This window comes from Microplitis demolitor, chromosome 4 (assembly GCF_026212275.2).
Source record: "Microplitis demolitor isolate Queensland-Clemson2020A chromosome 4, iyMicDemo2.1a, whole genome shotgun sequence".
Lineage (NCBI taxonomy): Eukaryota > Metazoa > Arthropoda > Insecta > Hymenoptera > Braconidae > Microplitis > Microplitis demolitor.
The window spans coordinates 4,036,461-4,054,678 of record NC_068548.1 but is presented as its reverse complement, the minus strand read 5'-3'; the positions used below and the strand labels follow the sequence as shown (position 1 = coordinate 4,054,678).

The 18,218-nt window shown below is 28.8% G+C and overlaps 3 protein-coding genes and 1 long non-coding RNA gene across 5 annotated transcripts; 3 read left to right on the top strand and 1 right to left on the bottom strand.

Annotated features, from left to right (window-relative positions):
- Positions 1-1,179: 1,179 nt before the first annotated feature.
- On the top strand, positions 1,180-2,908 carry LOC103574855 (neuroglobin). Of its 2 annotated transcripts, XM_008554404.1 has the most exons (5): positions 1,180-1,240; positions 1,360-1,458; positions 1,807-1,970; positions 2,244-2,469; positions 2,562-2,908. In XM_008554404.1, exons 2-5 carry the CDS (start codon positions 1,438-1,440, stop codon positions 2,700-2,702), a joined length of 552 nt encoding a protein of 183 aa, XP_008552626.1. In that variant the 5' UTR covers positions 1,180-1,240; positions 1,360-1,437; the 3' UTR covers positions 2,703-2,908. The 2 variants fall into 2 exon arrangements, with proteins under 2 accessions (XP_008552626.1, XP_008552625.1); XM_008554403.1 differs by lacking the exon at positions 1,180-1,240 and having other exon boundaries at positions 1,245-1,458.
- A 1,873-nt stretch (positions 2,909-4,781) lies between these two features.
- On the top strand, positions 4,782-6,672 carry LOC103574856 (globin-like). The gene is made up of 5 exons (XM_008554405.2): positions 4,782-4,808; positions 4,894-5,012; positions 5,098-5,312; positions 6,075-6,300; positions 6,383-6,672. Exons 3-5 carry the CDS (start codon positions 5,131-5,133, stop codon positions 6,512-6,514), a joined length of 540 nt encoding a protein of 179 aa, XP_008552627.1. The 5' UTR covers positions 4,782-4,808; positions 4,894-5,012; positions 5,098-5,130; the 3' UTR covers positions 6,515-6,672.
- A 1,568-nt stretch (positions 6,673-8,240) lies between these two features.
- Positions 8,241-15,061, top strand: LOC103574859 (actin-interacting protein 1). The gene is made up of 11 exons (XM_014442182.2): positions 8,241-8,256; positions 9,990-10,111; positions 10,959-11,049; positions 11,122-11,269; positions 12,110-12,277; positions 12,367-12,535; positions 12,670-12,903; positions 13,117-13,437; positions 13,527-13,805; positions 14,582-14,732; positions 14,812-15,061. Exons 1-11 carry the CDS (start codon positions 8,241-8,243, stop codon positions 14,919-14,921), a joined length of 1,809 nt encoding a protein of 602 aa, XP_014297668.1. The 3' UTR covers positions 14,922-15,061.
- A 163-nt stretch (positions 15,062-15,224) lies between these two features.
- On the bottom strand, positions 15,225-17,690 carry LOC128667607 (uncharacterized). Its single transcript, XR_008403544.1, has 3 exons — positions 17,545-17,690; positions 17,119-17,253; positions 15,225-16,830 (listed from the first exon to the last, which is right to left on the bottom strand). It is a non-coding gene; the product is annotated as an uncharacterized LOC128667607 (long non-coding RNA).
- Between the last annotated feature and the right edge of the window lie 528 nt (positions 17,691-18,218).

The window sequence follows — 18,218 nt, the reverse complement described above, 5'->3', positions numbered from 1 at the left end:
CGATATGGGAACTGTTACCATAATGATGGGGATTATTCCCATACTTGTGGGAACTTCCCAGAAAGTATGGGCATATATTCCATAGTTCCAAGTAATCGTTACCATAACGATGTGGGATGATTTCTCATAAACGTACTACGAATAGTTACCATAAATTTCTCTCCGTATGTTAAAAAAATGTGAAAAGTACTTGAAAGTTGTAATAGTTTTGAATTTTTCTGAATCTCCGTATAAAATATAATTCAATTATTATTAAGTGATTGGAAAGGATTTAAAAGTATTTTTCACCGCGCACGGAGAGAAAAGAATAGTAATGATTACCATTCTGCACAGCAACCAGACTCATTCTTTGTAATATGGTAAATAATGCTATGAAAAATAGAATTCATTACCATTTTTTTTTGTAATAATTACTATGCTACATTAAAACAAGTAAAATGGTAAAAATTGTTATCTAGCATGGTAATCAGGGCTATGTCGAATGCTACTCAGTCTCATGCTTAAATAGCTGTCATTCAGTGGCTATGATCCACGTGTTTACTATCCTTGCTTTCAGCTCGGGTTGGCAGTTACACACGTAGGTAGGAATGTCCTACTTTTCTACCTAGGTGTGTAATATATTATTTTTTTATTCTTTCCAAACCACTTTTCTTAATCGGCTCTATATATAGGACTTTTGAAAAACGAACCTATAGGATGATCTGTGAATTAATGCACAAAAAACGAATGTAGAAGATCAAGTCAATCCCTCGACGGGGGTAATTGTTCGCATACTTTACCTTAAATTTCTTTTTTAAGCCAAATACTCTACGTTATTGTAAAATCAGTCATTAAATATTTACGGATCTGTTATGAGTAGCTGTATAAATAACTAAGTTGTTTAAAGATACTTTTGGTCAATATAAGGGAAAAAAATCTGTTTCTTTTTAAGTCAATATTGAAATTAATCTTATGCTAACATTATTGATTATAAAATTATATTTGATAATCTCGATTATCTTGTGCAGATGGGTTCGACATGGGACTTGCGGCTCGTGGCCCCTCTTTTTACTTTTATTCTACATACGTGCATTTTTCTTACTTCTTGCGCTCCCAGAATTTAAAATTTAGTCGTCGGGGGTAATTTAGCGTCGTTGATGATCGTAAAATTGTCATTTGCGCATCGATTAGTGGGGGTCACTGTAGAAAGCAGATGTCCTATTCCTTGAGATGAGCAGACACTCGAGTTCCAGAAGTATTCGTAAGTTGTTGCGATTTCTTTCAGCTGAAATTTTCGACAAAGCTCTGCTGTTCTATATTATAACATTCTCTTGGCTGTTAATTAATAGTTTCTTTTTGCTGTCATTATCAATAATTAAGAGTCGCCTGTAGTTCCCGCCTCCACTGACGTTCATCATCTATCCAGGGTCCCCAATATTTTCGTTAAGGACATAAACAATGCAACAGGAGGTACCGACAGTAAGTGTCATGTTAAAGTAACATTTTATCCGGTCGCACACTCTCTATCGTTACCCATTAGTATTATTATTATTCTTATTATATTTGAATTTACCCTAAGTTGTGCGCCTAAATTCAACAAACAATACAATAATGGATCAAGATTTACTTAACAATGGTTCAAGTAAAACTTCTCTAGGCGCGACTACAAGGTAACTTTAGAAACTCTAGGCTCTGTTGACTCAGTGTAGACTCTATTTTTGCCTCGGGTGGTCATTTTGTTGCGATCGACGATTTTATCATAATAATAAATTATATTAATTAGATAATTTATGAAATTAACATAAATAATATACTTATTACTTATAGGATACATTGACATATCCATCAACACATCGACCGATTAATTTTGACGATAATACGTGTGATATTACTGAAGAAGAATTTACAGAAGATGAAATAAAAAGAGTTCAAACTACATGGGACTTATTGAACAGTACTCCGTTGGAGACTGCTTTAGCAATATTAGTAAGGTAATAAAATCTATCGATATATTGTAATAATTAATTACTTAATTGATGCAACGGGTTCGAAGTCCACTTCCTTTTTACGGAAGCTCGTTTCCTTACTCATTGGGTATACACGAGCTGCAAAACCCCTACCTCCTTCTTAGACGTCATCCTTAATAGAAAAATATAATAAAGTCGCTAAATATATATATATATATACGTACTACTACATATAGTTCCTTTATCCTGGTGAAGATATTGGTGGAAAAGCGATTTTTATGCTGGTTTTTATTTTAGGTCAATGGAAATTTTTTCAGAATTTCGGCAATTTTTACAAGAGTTTTACACTATATCATTCGAAGATATACCAGGAGATATCAGGTGTCAAAAGCAAGCTTTAAGAGTTGTTAAAACAGTAAATACTTTCGTTAGCGGATTAAACGATATCGTAACAGCCAAAGATTATCTTTTCAAGCTTGGAAAGCGTCATAAAACATTTGGAGTAAAACTAGATGATTTTTTGGTTGGTATTATATGCGAATATTTTTTTACGAGTATACTTATAAACTATTAGTTCAATGATCCATTTATTGTTAATTAAAAATATTGTTTCAGGCTTTCAGAAAATCCCTTCTTTATGTTTTGGACGAAAAACTCAGCAAACTAGGTTATCAATATAGTGAAGAAGATAATAATACATGGAATAAAGTTTTAGACACTATGCTTACATATATAGTTTTGGGTTATAACAGTTAAAGATTGTAGTGTAGTTCTATTTACTATATAGCTAAGTCTGCAAAAGAATGGGCTTTCTTTCACTACTTGGCTATGATGAAGGCAAACTCGCTTTTTATACATAATTGCACTCAAAATATAAACTTTTATAAACGTACTTGGTGTATGCTATTAAAATAAATTCAAAGTATGTGAATATGAAACATTTAGAAGATACCATCCGACTAAATAATATTTTAGTGCGTCAACGCACTCTAATTTTGCTGAAATATTTTTTTACAATTATTACCTAGAATCGTGTAAATTCATTTATGATATTCTACTATATTGTATAGATTTTACATAGAAAAATATTAAATAAATTAATTTAAAATTTTAACCACACTTATTATTACTACTCGTGAAAAATGAATCATACATGGCCATATATGACCAGATATGCCCATATGAAATCATATATGACCGTATATGACCATGTATGACCTTGGCTTCATACGGCTATATATGACTTGATATGACTATGTATAGAAATTTTAACTAAATTAAAAAAAAAATTATTTATTTATTTTTTTAAATTATTTTGGTGATACAGAGATTATCAAATATGCGAATAATTGAATTCCTAATCAAATTGGTATTTTTAATTTAGTGAAAAAACGCAAGACTTCTTAATGACCGCACCTGCTTTAGTAGGATTCGAACCCAGGACCTTTCGAACGAGAGACCGACGCTTTGACCTATGCTATGCAATCGACAGTTACAATGAATTTTAGTTGTACTACGTAAGATTGAAAGAATATAATCACTTTTGAAAAAGCAAAATATAATCATCAATATGCTGTTTAGTGATACCAAAAAAATTTCCTATTTTTTTACACTACAAATCCTGTTTATAAGTAATTATAATAGTCAGCTCAAATTTTTCATATAAAAAAATCTGTATGTCTATATGACCCTGTATGCTCATATCAGTGCGGCCAGATCGTGGGATATTTTTACCCCCTGCTGCCATTACACTCCATGCTATTTCACCACAAGATGGGGTAAAAATATCCCACGATCTGGCAGCACTGGCCCATATATATGGGTATATATGATGTATAAGATAGTATAAAACAGACAGTGCGCTATCAACTATGATAATAGATGATTACGCGTTAGAAGTATGCAAATAGTTCGAAATTTCGAGTTATTTATTTCGCATCGAATCAAGTTATTCATATTTGAAAATCATTCGAAACTTTTAGATGTTATATGCACTCTAAATTTTTAAAAAATTATGGTCATATATGCATGGCCATATATATTCCATTTTCACGGATAAACATATAGTTGAAATTATAATATTCAATATAGCTTAACAGATTCACATCTATTTTTATGTTACGAGTATTTATAATCTCATCTAGCTAAGTTGTGACTGACAAAATTTGTGACCAAGCGTTAATTCGTGACCGAACACTTAGTTACGGTTACAAATTATCTAGTAATAAGATGAGACTAGTAATAAGATAAGATGAGATTGAGCAAATTAGTGATGAAAAAGCTTTTTATGCTTTTTATGACGGTCAGTTCGCATTTATAGTCTTTTAAAGCCGTCAGTCACAAGATCGTCAGCGGACCGCGGACACGTCTTATGACCGGAACTCTAATTGAAGGTCGTTCCGCATCGCTAAATATACATTAAAATATTTTATATTTGGATAAGGACAAGCTAAATGTTAATTCAAAATCAATTTAATTTCTTTTAACTTATTTTCTTTGTTGTATAAATAAAACGACATATTTTTAAATTCCAATTTAAAATCATATGGGGTAAAAAAATAACTTCTTAAATCAAAATATTGAACATCTAAAAAATTTACTTCAATCAAAAGATGTTCCGTTTTCCTAAAAGTTCTCTTTGAATCAAGATAATTTTTAGTTCAGTGTGGAATAAGCGCAATTGTTTTCAAAAAATCTGCTTATCGTGGGATAAATTAAAACCGGGTATCCATCAGGCAAATATTAGGATGGAATATTCATAAAAACAAATTCTTAAAACAACTCTTAGCCAGTTGATCAAATAGATGTCTTATTATAGTTTATTTATGAATTTCAAAATAACGTCGGTCCAGATTGTTTGCGGTAATAACATTTACTTTTAATAGTTGCCATATGCTGCACTAATGTTTTAAATAAATTAATTAATATAATAATTAATTTTATTAAGGTATTATCTGTCAAGCGTGGCAGCATGATAAGAGATAACGGGAAGTATAAAACTCATAAATTTTAATATCGTGATTACAATTACTTTTCTCAGTTGAAGTACTACTTCGCATTGTACTCGTAAGTGTCCTTACATTAATTTATTCTTAATTTAAAATCTTATGTGACTATTATCGAAAAAAAAATTATTTATATAAATTCACAGATAGCGTTTCCGACTTTTAAGGACTGAATAAAAATGAAAGTGTCACTTTTATTAATCTTCTCTATTGGAGTAGTTCTGTATACTGATGCTTTACAATACAGAAACCCTTGTTATGCTGTACGGTCATTAAATTCTGACGATATTACTAGAGTCCGAGACACCTGGGGAGCGATCAATCTGAAACCAGTGGACCTTGGCTTGGAAATAGTCATACGGTAATTATTTTAAAATGGCTTTGATTGGAAAATGTATATCTTTATATCAGGATGTTGTTACAAAAAATGAAGTTTGGCAAAAAGACAAATACTGCTTTCGTTACAAGCGGTAAATTTACGTTAGTTTAAGTACCCACAAGCTTATATTTGCATGAGATTATAATTATTACATTTAAATATATCAAATATATAAAGAAACTTTTTTTATCAAAACCTGATGATGTGGGTCCTTAAACTAACGGAAATCAACTTCTTTACTCAATTCTCATACTTTTTAGTCGACATATGATCCCTGATTTTAAAAAATCATTGAATAGAATTAAAAAAGCGGAAATACGAATTTATTTAAATATTTTTAAGTCCTCGACTGTTTCTCCGTATCGATGAAACCAAATCACTTCTATTCCTTTTAATGACTAAATAATTATATAATTTTTGGTCTCGTAAAAAATTCAAAAAAATTGAATTATATTAAAAATTCTGAATTTATATAAAACCCTATCAATAAAATCAGTATAGGAATCCACCGCAGTTTCCTATATGGATTCTCACATGGGTTTCTATGGGAATTCACACCATGTCAAAATCCATGAATTTCCCGTATGGGAATCCAGATACCCATGGTTTTCTACATGGATTCTTATAGAAATCCATAAACTCCCATATTAATTTCTATGAGTTCCCATGCAATATCATATGGATTTTTTGATAAAGTTATAGTATTATATAATAAAAAACCATATTTATGTATTTTAAATTTAGATTTTACGAGGATTATCCAGAGCGCAAACAGTGCTTTGGAAGATTTAGAAATATATCAAACGATCGCTTACCAGATAACGAAGATTTTAGAAATTTAGTGCTTAGGTACTATAATGCGTACGATAGCATGGTCCGTGCATTGGAAAACCCGTCATCAGTTGAAAATTACTTTGTCGATCTCGGACGTTACTATGCACAACAGGGAGCATCAAAGGACTCTATTGTCGTAAGTGTCATTAGTCATTATCTTATTTATTTATAAAATGTATTTTCACTATTTTAAAACGAAATTCGAAATAATATTTCAGGACTTGAAACAATCTTTCCTTAAGACTATGCAAGCTCTTCTAGGCGACAACTTTAGTCAACAAGATTATCAATCCTGGAATAGAGTATATGACATAATGTTGTGTTACATGTTTAAGGGTTATCCAAATTAATTTAACTCGTGATCGCAAGATCGATTCTTCGGAAAAAAATTACATGTTCTCTATACAATAAACATTAATACTTATAACTAAATTATTCAAGTGTACACAAATGGTTTTGGAATAACTTTAAAGAACAAAGAATAAAGATTTTGTATTTCAAAAATTTATATTAAGATTTTTTTTTAAATCAAAGTTTTTATTGCTTTATCATGAGCTTATGAGTACTCATTTGAAAGGAAATTTCAAAATCTATTAGCCCAAAGTATTTATATTTTATACCTATCCATTTTACCCCAGTGACTGAAGATATTTGCATGTATAAGTAATATATTATACTATGAGTTGATTAGTGAGTGAAGTAAGATAAATATTTCTTTGATAATAAGCATAAAATTTTATAAAAATGAGTAGTCGCAGGACTATACTTGAAGTGATGTATATATATGTTACATAAATCGAAGTATTAGATATGTATGAGATGGTTTTCTATTATAAGGTTGTGGGTACTCTTTTGAAACAAAATTTCGATTTCTATGAGCCGACGGAATTTAAATTTTGATGTCTGTCCATTTTACCCCAATTACAAAACTATCCAACTTTCTTATGATTTATCAGTCATCAGTTTTATTGGCACTGATAGCCAAACTGCAATTTGCTGTCAACTTAGATACTGAAATCGGCATTTTCATAAGTTGACGGCAACTAATTAACTTTCTCAGAAAATTGATGACTAAAGACATTCCATTAGTTGACTTAAAGTAGCATTCAATTTTCTCAGAGAGTTGGCGACAAATTGCGATAGTAGATTGTCACTGATTTTCTAAAAAAGTTGGAAACAACTTGTATTCACTTGTCACAAAAGCTGAAAATTGTCAACAAGTTGGCGTCAATTTGATCGCATCTAATTGATATCAACTTTCTGACCAGAAAATTTTTCTATTAGGGCGGGACAAAAATTTAAGCTCAGGTGCAGATTCAAATATATAACTTGAATTTTTATTCTTATTATTGAAAAGTCTTTTGCAGGTTAGTATCTCAATTCGATTTTCAAAAAGTTATATTCTAGATACAAAATTTGTGTCAACAATTTTTCTGGTTTCGTAATTAAAAAAACTTGTTTTTCAACGTTGAACTACTCAAAATTATTTTAGTTTATCTTTAAATACCAAGAGTTTAACTATAAATTCAAAATTTTCAAATTTCAAATATTTTTTCCCGCCAATGAAATACTTCTACCGCCATCTTGTAAGTAACGCACAAAAACATCAAAATTATCAACTGTACATACATAGTATATTTTTTTGTTCATGTCAACACTAAATTTTACATATTTATATAAAAAATAGGAATTACATCTAGTATATAAATAACCTATGATATAAACTTGTGATTAAGCATGAAAGGGCGGATTATATTTCTCTAGTTTTCAAAGTAAACCATCTCATTATATTATATATATTTTATATCTATATTTATCTTTCTACAGTTACCTATATATACATATACATACACATAGTCTCTATAGTCCATTAAAAAGTGTAGTGAGTGTTGAGTAGTAAATCGTGAGCAATCAGATCGTGTTGTGTCTAAGCATTAAAACTTGTGAGAAAAATATTTCAAATCAAACAATAAATATAAGTTTATAATTGATCCTATTTATAACTTTTTTATATTAACTTTACATATAAATTAATATCAACGTTTTTTTACTCATAAAAAAAACAAAGCCGGGAAAATGTCATATGAAACGCGTAAGTTTTTTAATACATTTTTATTTATTTATTTATTTAATGATATCTATATTTCTTTTGATATATTATCATCTACTAATTATATTTAAATTTAAATCTGGTTGATGAGAAAATTTGAATTTTTTTATTCAAATATTTTTTTCTTTTATTTCAAAAAACTTTTTTTTTTTACTCTGCATTCTTGTGTCATTGCCCTCGACGCTTAAATATACCAACAAAATTTATCTTTTTTTTTTTTTTAATTACTTTTATTATCATTCTATTATTAGCCATATTAATTGTTTTGTTAATAAACAATCATAATTAACGGAATTTAAATTTATGACTTAACGTTTATTTTAATCTTATTGGAAGAACAAAAATAATTTTCTTTATTTTTTTTTTTTTTGTAATTTTTGTTAATTTAAAAAACTGACTACATAAACTTATCTGGAATAATATTTTTATTATTACATACATTAATTTATTTTATTTAACAAAAATAATATATGAGATAATATCTTACAATTTTATTTTTAAATAAACGCGTTAAATCTTAAAATAATTTTTAAGTATTTGATACTTTTGGATATTTGCCAATTTAAAATAACAATTCCTAAAGTTTTGGTAAATAATTATTATTATTATGGAAATAAAAAACGTAATAACTACTGTGTAATTTTTTAAATTATAATTATTTACTTTAGATTAGATGTGAGCCTTAATAATTAGAATTAGAATTTTTTATGTTACGAAAAATAGCAGAGATCCATTTTCTTTTGTTTATAAATAAATTACGTATTATTTGAAATGATATTTTTTAAAAATGACCCTCTGCAGTTAGTAGACAATTTCCGTCAAAAATATGCGCATGTAGAAAATTTAAAAAACTGAGTGCAATTTTTTGGATATTTTTGTTTTTAATTTATCATTTTTAAAAAATTTAAAAATTATTAAACGTCGGCTGACTTTAAAATCATTGTTATTTATAATCAATTTTTATATGTAATAAATTTTTCATTTTTGTGTACATATATGAAGATTATCATTATCTTTGAAAATGATGTTTCATTGTACTTATCATTTTTTACTGTAAAAGATATCACAATTAAATTTAAAACAATAGACGCAAAGATAACTTTTTTCAACTAAAAGTAATGATGATTTGAAATAACCATAACTAAAAGAAAAAACTTACTAAATATTTCTATCATCTAATAATTAAATATTATATTTAAAATATATTCAGTTGTTTGTTGACTCAGTTCTAGAGTTCTGAAGACTTTTTCAGACAAAAGTCCAAAAAATTTTCACCAGGGAAATACTTACTCTACTATTTGGGACAAATATTTTTTTTCAGTGCAAAAATGAAGTAAAGCTAGTCTAAGCGTTTACGATAAAGATACCATAGAAATTTTGTTGAACCGTAAATTCAAAAATTTAAATTTAAGGGTAGTTAATATTCATATCCTATTTAAGGTTACAGTCCTAAATACCCCGTTTTTAATAACCATCACAATAAACACTAAATCAAAAATAACCTGATACAAAAATGACTATTTACAAAAATAACCAAAAATATACTATTACACACCTAGGGAAGTAAAATAAGAAATGTCTCAGATCACATGTAATTGTTGGCCGAGGCGAAGCGGGACGAAAGTTGACGCTTTCCGCCCGGAGGCGAGAAAAAGATATTATTAGGTGTAGTTTTAAGAATTTAATAATAAATAGTGTTTTTTTTTTCTTATAAGGGTACATATTTTCTGCATTACCACGTACTCAACGAGGAGCACCATTAGTACTTGGTGGTGATCCAAAAGGAAACAATTTTTTATATACTAATGGAAACAGTGTTATTATAAGAAACATCAATGTAAGAATAATTTATTTATAAACTTATTAACCCAGGTAATTTAATTATCGTGATACTAACATCGAAGCTTCAAGTTTCAGTGTCTTCACAGCCAGTCGATAAGCTAATTTCAGCCTAATGCCGTGAACAATTATTAGCAAACGCGTAAGTTGCAAATGCCTTCAGTCAACGGGTAGAAAAAGTTGTGTTTCGTCCCTTGGGAAGAAATAGTAGTATATTATACACCTAGTAAGGAAAGTAGGACATTCCAACCCGTGTGTATAGTTGCCTACTCCCTTAGTACGTAATATACTAATTCTGTTCGCTGACCGAAGACATTCGCAATCGAAACTTTGATACTTGTCATTTTTTTAATAGTAATTTAAAATCATTAATTTTATTCGCGCTGATATCAGTTCTGATTATGATTAAATTTCATAAAAACTAGTGTTAATAATGAATAGTATTTGTAGTTTCTGTTTAATTATAAATTGAAAATGACAATTTACGTTTACACTAATAGTTGATAACACCATTAATCTTAAATTAACTTGTTCCTGACTGACACTGAAATATTAAGTTCCAATGCAGGTAATCATGAAAAATCTAATGTGTAACTCAGGATGAAACACGATTTCAAACTACGAGTGGCGTTAGCTCTCGCCTGCGGCTTGGGCAGTCAACTTCACCCTTGTCTGATATCGTTTTGTTTCATCCCTTGTCACGCTTTTTATTAAAAATTTGTAAAAGCTAAAAGAAAGTTCTGCTTGAGAAACAGGGATACCATTAATATTTTGTATTATAGAATGTTAATTGAATGAATTTCTTTCCAATTAATTAGTGTTATATATAATTATCTAATTTTTAGAATCCAGCAATAGCTGATACTTATACCGAACATTCATGTGCAGTTAATGTGGCTAAATATTCACCTAGTGGATTTTACATTGCATCTGGAGGTATTTTATCTAAAAATGAATTCTATAAATAAAGTAATATTAATTATTAATTTATTAATGGTTATTATATAGATCAATCGGGTAAAATAAGAATTTGGGATACAGTAAATAAAGAACATATCTTAAAAAATGAATTTCATCCAATTGGTGGACCAATTAAAGATATTGCGTGGTCACCCGACAGCCAGAGAATGGTAGTTGTTGGCGAGGGTCGTGAAAGGTTAACAAAAAAAATTATTTTTATTATTTATTATCAATAGACAGAGAATTCAATTATAATCGATAATCGTTGCTAAATGGACCTAAACAAGCAATAACGTTTCAGCCAATATAGCCGCCATTTTGAGAAAATTTCGTTTAAAGACTTCGAACTACTTTTGCTAAAATTTCTCACAAAATTTTTCTAATATAAGTTGCTAGTAAAGTAAAAGACCCAGTACCCGCTCACTCATACATTTGTATAGATATATAAATACATGAAGTGATCGGGTACTAGTTCTCTGTTCAGGCACTAGGTCTTTTGCCTCATGTGCTTTTATTATTAATCAACGTTAAAGAAAAAAAAGTTCAATAGATCGAGAATCTAAAATAAGCGCATCTATAAAAAATTGACTAAAATTTCGTATTACGAAATATAAAATAGTCTTATTCTCAAAAACGTTACATAAGGCTATTAAATCTAATTAATCTGAACTGACCCGACACTGCATTGCTAAAATTCATTACAACAGAAATATTGTTTCGTAAAAAGTTAATTAAATATGGTCATAGTAAAATTTATAATGATAATATCACGAATTACTGTAACTATTGTAAATTTTACTGTGGTCATAAACTACTAAAAAATATTTTTTAGTAACTAAGGAATTATTTAGTAGAAAAATTGATTATTTGTGAGTTGACGCGTTATTGCTTATTCATGTCAAAATCTAGTTTCAAATAAATTATATAAATATTATGCATTCTTACATTAGAACACTATAAATATTTGTTAAATACATTTGTGGTAAGCTAATATTACGTGTTATTTTACTCCCTTTTTTTGGTTTTGTAAAAATAGATTCGGTCATGTATTTATGGCTGATACTGGAACTTCGGTAGGAGAAATATCTGGCCAAAGTAAACCAATAAATTCATGCGACTTTAAACCCAGTAGACCATTCAGATTAATAACTGGCAGTGAAGACAATACGATCGCAATATTTGAAGGGCCTCCATTTAAATTTAAGTAAATATCAAATCTTAAATTTACTTTTTTCTTCACTTATCATAATAATGATGAAAAATAATAAATAATTTAATTTAATTTTTCATAAGAATGACAAAACAAGATCACTCGAGATTCGTTCAAGCTGTGCGTTATTCACCATCTGGTAATTTATTTGCGTCTGCTGGTTTTGATGGCAAAGTTTATATTTATGATGGCAATACATCAGATCTTGTTGGTGAAGTCGGTTCACCAGCACATCAAGGCGGTGTTTATGGAGTAATTATTATTACTTTATTACGGATAAAAAAAATTCGAAAAATTTTAAAATTTAAGACCTGAATTTTAAAATTTTTCCTAAGATATAAAATCATTTTTTATATGTTTTTTTTTCTTGTTTCTTACAACGAAAGCTTGCATGGAAACCAGATGGAACCCAATTATTAACAGCATCAGGTGATAAGACATGTAAATTATGGGACGTTGAAACCCGTGGATTGATAACGGAATTCAACATGGGGTCAACAGTTGATGATCAACAAGTCAGTTGTCTATGGCAGGGTGATCATTTATTATCGGTATCGCTGAGTGGTTTTATAAATTATTTAGATGTCAATGATCCATCAAAACCACTGAGGATAATTAAAGTAAGCATTAATTAGCTTAAAAAATCCTAATTTTCCATAAATATTGAAAGCTATTGAGGCGATATTTTAAATATCATTTCTGTCACTTAGGCTTTATTACCCAACAGACCTTATTACCCGCGGGTACCTTAATTAATACTAACTTTTGATACTTTGATTCTTATTATTTTCACACATTAGTGAAATAACAAATTTACAAATAATAATTTACAGGGTCATAATAAACCAATTACCGTCTTAACACTGAGTCCAGACCGTGAAACAATTTACACCGGTTCTCATGATGGTTATATTACTAATTGGAATGCTAAAACCGGTGAAAATAATCGTGTATTAGGTCAAGGTCATGGTAATCAAATAAATGGAATGAAAGCTGCTGGTAATTTACTTTATACTGCTGGTATTGATGACACAATACGTGCTGTTGATATTGCGACTAATACTTACTGTGAGTCGTTGACAATTAAACTTGATTCGCAACCACGTGGACTTGATATTTATAATGATATTGTCATAACTGCATCACTTAGACAGGTATCTACACAAATAAATAAGTTAATATTACTAATTACTCAAATCATTTGATATTTATTTATTTATTTGTTATATTCTGTTTACAAAAGATAAATTTAACACAAGATGGAAGGAAAGTTTCAAAACTACCAATTGATTATGAGGCATCTTGTGTTGGTGTTAATCCGAGCAATGGTGATGTAGCTGTTGGTTCATCATCGGACAATAAAGTTTATATTTATAATCAATCGGGTACCTCATTGACATTTAAGACTGAATTAGAACATCTTGGACCTGTGACTGATGTTGCTTACAGTCCTGATAATAAATATCTTGTTGCTTGTGATGCCAATAGAAAAGTTATTCTCTATGTTCTTCCTGAGTATAAGGTGAATTTTATTTCATTTTTATTATGTTTATTATTTATAAACAGAAAATTTGATGCAATGCGTCAGTAGATTTTATTATTTTCTGTATCCATCGAATATATTTTATTATTATTTTTATTCTTACATTAATTGCTAACGGACAATTAGGGTGTAAGTATAAAAAAAAACTTTTTCATAAGAAGCGAATAATTTGACAATCATGTTGTCGCGACATGAGCGTAAGGCTTATGATGCATTGATATGAGGACATGTCTTCATGTCAGTGTATCCTAACCTTAAAGCGAATGGCGTGATCAAGATTGTCATGTTCGCTTATTAGTCCATCTGTAGGATACATTATTTTTTGCAAACCCTGCTATGAAAGTTCAATTTTCGACAAGTAAAAAATTAAAATTTTATTTTAAATCAAATTTTTCAAGGATATTAAGCTGTCCATCGTATACGATACATATCACATGAGCGACAAAAAGTAATGCGTTGTCGCAACGTGTGGTGGCGTTTCACTCGCTTCAAGTACAATCACGTCGTTAGTTATAGAGAGCAAAATTAAATAAAGTCACTAGTCGTGACATCTTATTGCTACGTTAGTATAGTAAAGTTAAAACTGTAAAGTTATAGACTATTTTGCGCACAAGTGCGGTTAAGTAAAATGTATAGGCAAGGCTGAATATATTTGGCACTTTTGACACGACTTACAGCGCTTGGAAATTGAACTTTCAAAGGTGTTGCAAAAATTAATATGCTAAACACCGTATCTTATCTCACTTTTTTTTCAGCTTGCTCATAACCGAGAATGGGGTTTCCATAATGCACGTGTTAACACCGTTGCATGGAATACCGACTCAACCATGGTTGCAAGTGGTAGTTTGGATACCACAATTATTATCTGGAGCGTTACAAATCCTGCTAAACATACAATTATTAAAAGTATATTTCTTTTCAATAACTTAACTTACTCAAATTTTTTCAATTAATCATTTACTTATTTCATTTTTATTGTTCACAGATGCTCATCCTCAGAGTCAAATTACACGGCTCGTGTGGCTTGACGAAGAAAACTTAATTTCCGTTGGCCAAGACTGCAATACTAAAATATGGCGTGTGGAAAAAATTTGAATATTACGTTAATAAATTATGAAACTTTTTTTTTTAATTTTATATATTATAACTATAATTAATATTATTATTATTATCATTATTACTTCTATATATGAATTTATTTAATGAAGCTTTTGAGTGAATGATTTTTTTTTCAATGCATTTCTTTCCTTTTTCTTAATTTATTTGATTTTTATTAATATATATAGCCTATATATATTTATATATACAATAACAACAACAACAAAATATTGTATATTATTTTTTAATACAACACTTGATATACAATTTAATTATTGTCTTATTTATTATAAACTGATAATAATAAATTTATTTTTGAGGCCCTTTAATTTTTCATTGTCATTTTTTTTTATTAACATCTCAGTAAATATTTTTCTTATAGTTGATAAATACTTTATATATGTTAAAATGGGGCAAGATGGGCTATTAAGAATTGGATTTTAGTAGCATTTAAAATGATTGCATACAATCATAATATAATATTTTATAAAGTAAATTCATGATCGCCGTAAGATGAAAAGCGGAAAAGGAAACAGCTGACAGTTTTGATATTTGGTATACATAAGTAAACTTCCGGTTTAATTACAGTCGAATTCTATTAACTTGGAACTTCCCCTCAATCTTGACTCCCACTACGAACCACGTTATCTTCCACCATAGACTAACTGTCCGAGTTAATCGAATTCGAGTGTAAATTAAAAAACAACCTAAGGTAGAATAGGTTAGACATGACTAATGAGAAGATTCGGAACCGGAATTGAAATGTCACCTCAAGATACTTTTTGCCTAAAAGGTAATTCTATAAACGGCATATAAATAAAAAATATAATTATTTTCTTACATTATTTTTTATACGTTACCATTTTATGGCTGTACTGAACAATAAAATGTTATTCTGCCTAATTTAATATTTATCACAAAAAACGAAGATGATAGATATATTGACTACAATTTATTTGAAAGTAATAAGCCTCTTGAATCAAATAGTACTCTTCACTATTACAGCACTACTCACGTAAGAAATCGAAAAGTGATTTTTAATAACTACTGGATTTATTAATATATTCTTGAAATTGGCACGTTGGCCAATCTTAGCAATTGCCAAAAAAAAAAAAGGAAATATTTTTCCAATAAAATGCTTTTTTTATAACAAAGTTTTTAAACCAATGGACAAGATAGAATAAAAATATTCATTTTTATGATACTAGCATCGAAAGTTCAAGAATTAGTATATCTACAGTCAGTCGAAACAAACCAATTTCAGTCCAAAGCGGGTAGAACCAAATGTATTTCGCTTTTTGAGAAGAAACAATAGTATTTATAGTTTCTGTTTAATTATAAATTTCAAGTCACAATTTACATTTACGCTAATAGTTGATCACGTTATTGGTATAAAATTGCCTTGCTTAAAAAATCCGATAGATTCTTATAGCTGCATGTATAAGTCTACACTTAACTGTAGCACTTTCTATAGAACGCATTCATTCTTATAAAATCTCTATGGGAATTTATGAGAATCTATTAGACTCTATAAGATTTTCTAAACAGGGTGACTTGTTTCTGACTGATTGCTCACACTGCAATCATGAAAAATATAGCGTGATTCAAGATGAAACCGGGCTTGAGACTGCGGGTCATGTCACTCTTCACCTACGGCTCGGATAGTCAACTACACCCTGGTATAAAATCGTTTTGTTTCATCCCTTGTCATACAATTTACTATTTTAGACGACCATTAAATATTAATAAATTTTAGAAATAGCCCATCATGCCTTAAACCTTCTTTTGTATATTATATTAATTATTTAAAATCTGATAAAACACATATTCCTCGGGATCCTGTATTCTTTATAAGACATTTAGTGCCTTCACAACAATTCAGTGGATTAACAAGATGCCAGTAACACTGCAATAAAAAAATTATAATTAATGTGTGAAATAATTTAAACATAATTTTTTTTTTCTTTAGGAGTTAATTTTGTTCCGAGCCGGAATTTCAATATTAAAATAAACTTCCCCCACTACCGATTTTATCAGCGTTCACTTCGCAAATTTTCTGCAGTGCACATTATTACCATAGATTCTTTGTGACAGTTATGATTCATGACGAGTGTGACCATTAGGGGTTAAATCAAATAGAAAAACTATTCATTTCAATTACTTATTCTTTTATAAAATTAAATGTATGGCATACCGTTGCTCCCAATTTTTGACAGCCATCCGCAATCATTATCATCATCATGAAAGCACTTAGTCCAACAATAAATAACATCCATGTTTTAGACTCATACATATTTGATATTGATAAACGATCCGCTCAAATGCTTGACTACAGAAAAAAAATAAAAAAAAAAAAAAAGTGTAGAATCAAAATTTTTTTATAAAAAAAAAAAAACTTAACAAATATTGACTTTATTGAGAACTACTTTCATTTTATTCAATATCTCAAATGAACTCAAATAAATTTATCGTAAATACGCAAGTAAATTTAAATAAATGAATAATTCATTTTTGTAAAATATAAATATTGTTGACCGCCAACTGATAATTTCGATCAAGGACCTTTTTATTGCAAGTTTATACTTATGTATCTACATAAAGTACGCCATCATCTACCTACATATTATTTCTGATTTGGAATCGGTAATTTATACACCACGGACGTTTAACATCACATATAAATTATTCATAATAATAGATGTTTAAAATAACAATTAAATTAACACAGTTGTTAAAAAATTTTTAATTATATTTAATGATGCGTAGTATGAAAAAATTTACTCATATATATATATATATATATATATATATACTATGTTTTTTCTTTTTTTTTACGATAATATTGAATTAGTTTTTGTTTGTTATCTGATAAGTGAGACAAATAATAATAATTATAATGAAATAACTCGGTGACAAATGATTAGGTGAGCGAAATTAGTCAGCTTTGTTATTGTATGAAAATCATGATATATTAGTATTTAATAATTATTACTATGGAAAAAAAAATATTCAAGAGAATTTAAATAACATTTTTTTTTTTTTTTGAAAATTTATAAAAATTTCAAAAAATAGTTAAGGTCTAGGTAGATCGAATTTTTCGTGATTTGGATTTATGTAGATCTATGGTGATTAATTCAGATCGGGCTTAAAAGATGCATGCTTGTAAAAATTCAAAATTTTGACTTTTAATGAGATATCGGGACCTTGTTGAAAAAAAAATGGAAAAATTTTTTAAATCTGAGATCTAGAGAATAGTTTAGATTAAAGATCGAATTTTTTAACTTTTGACATCTA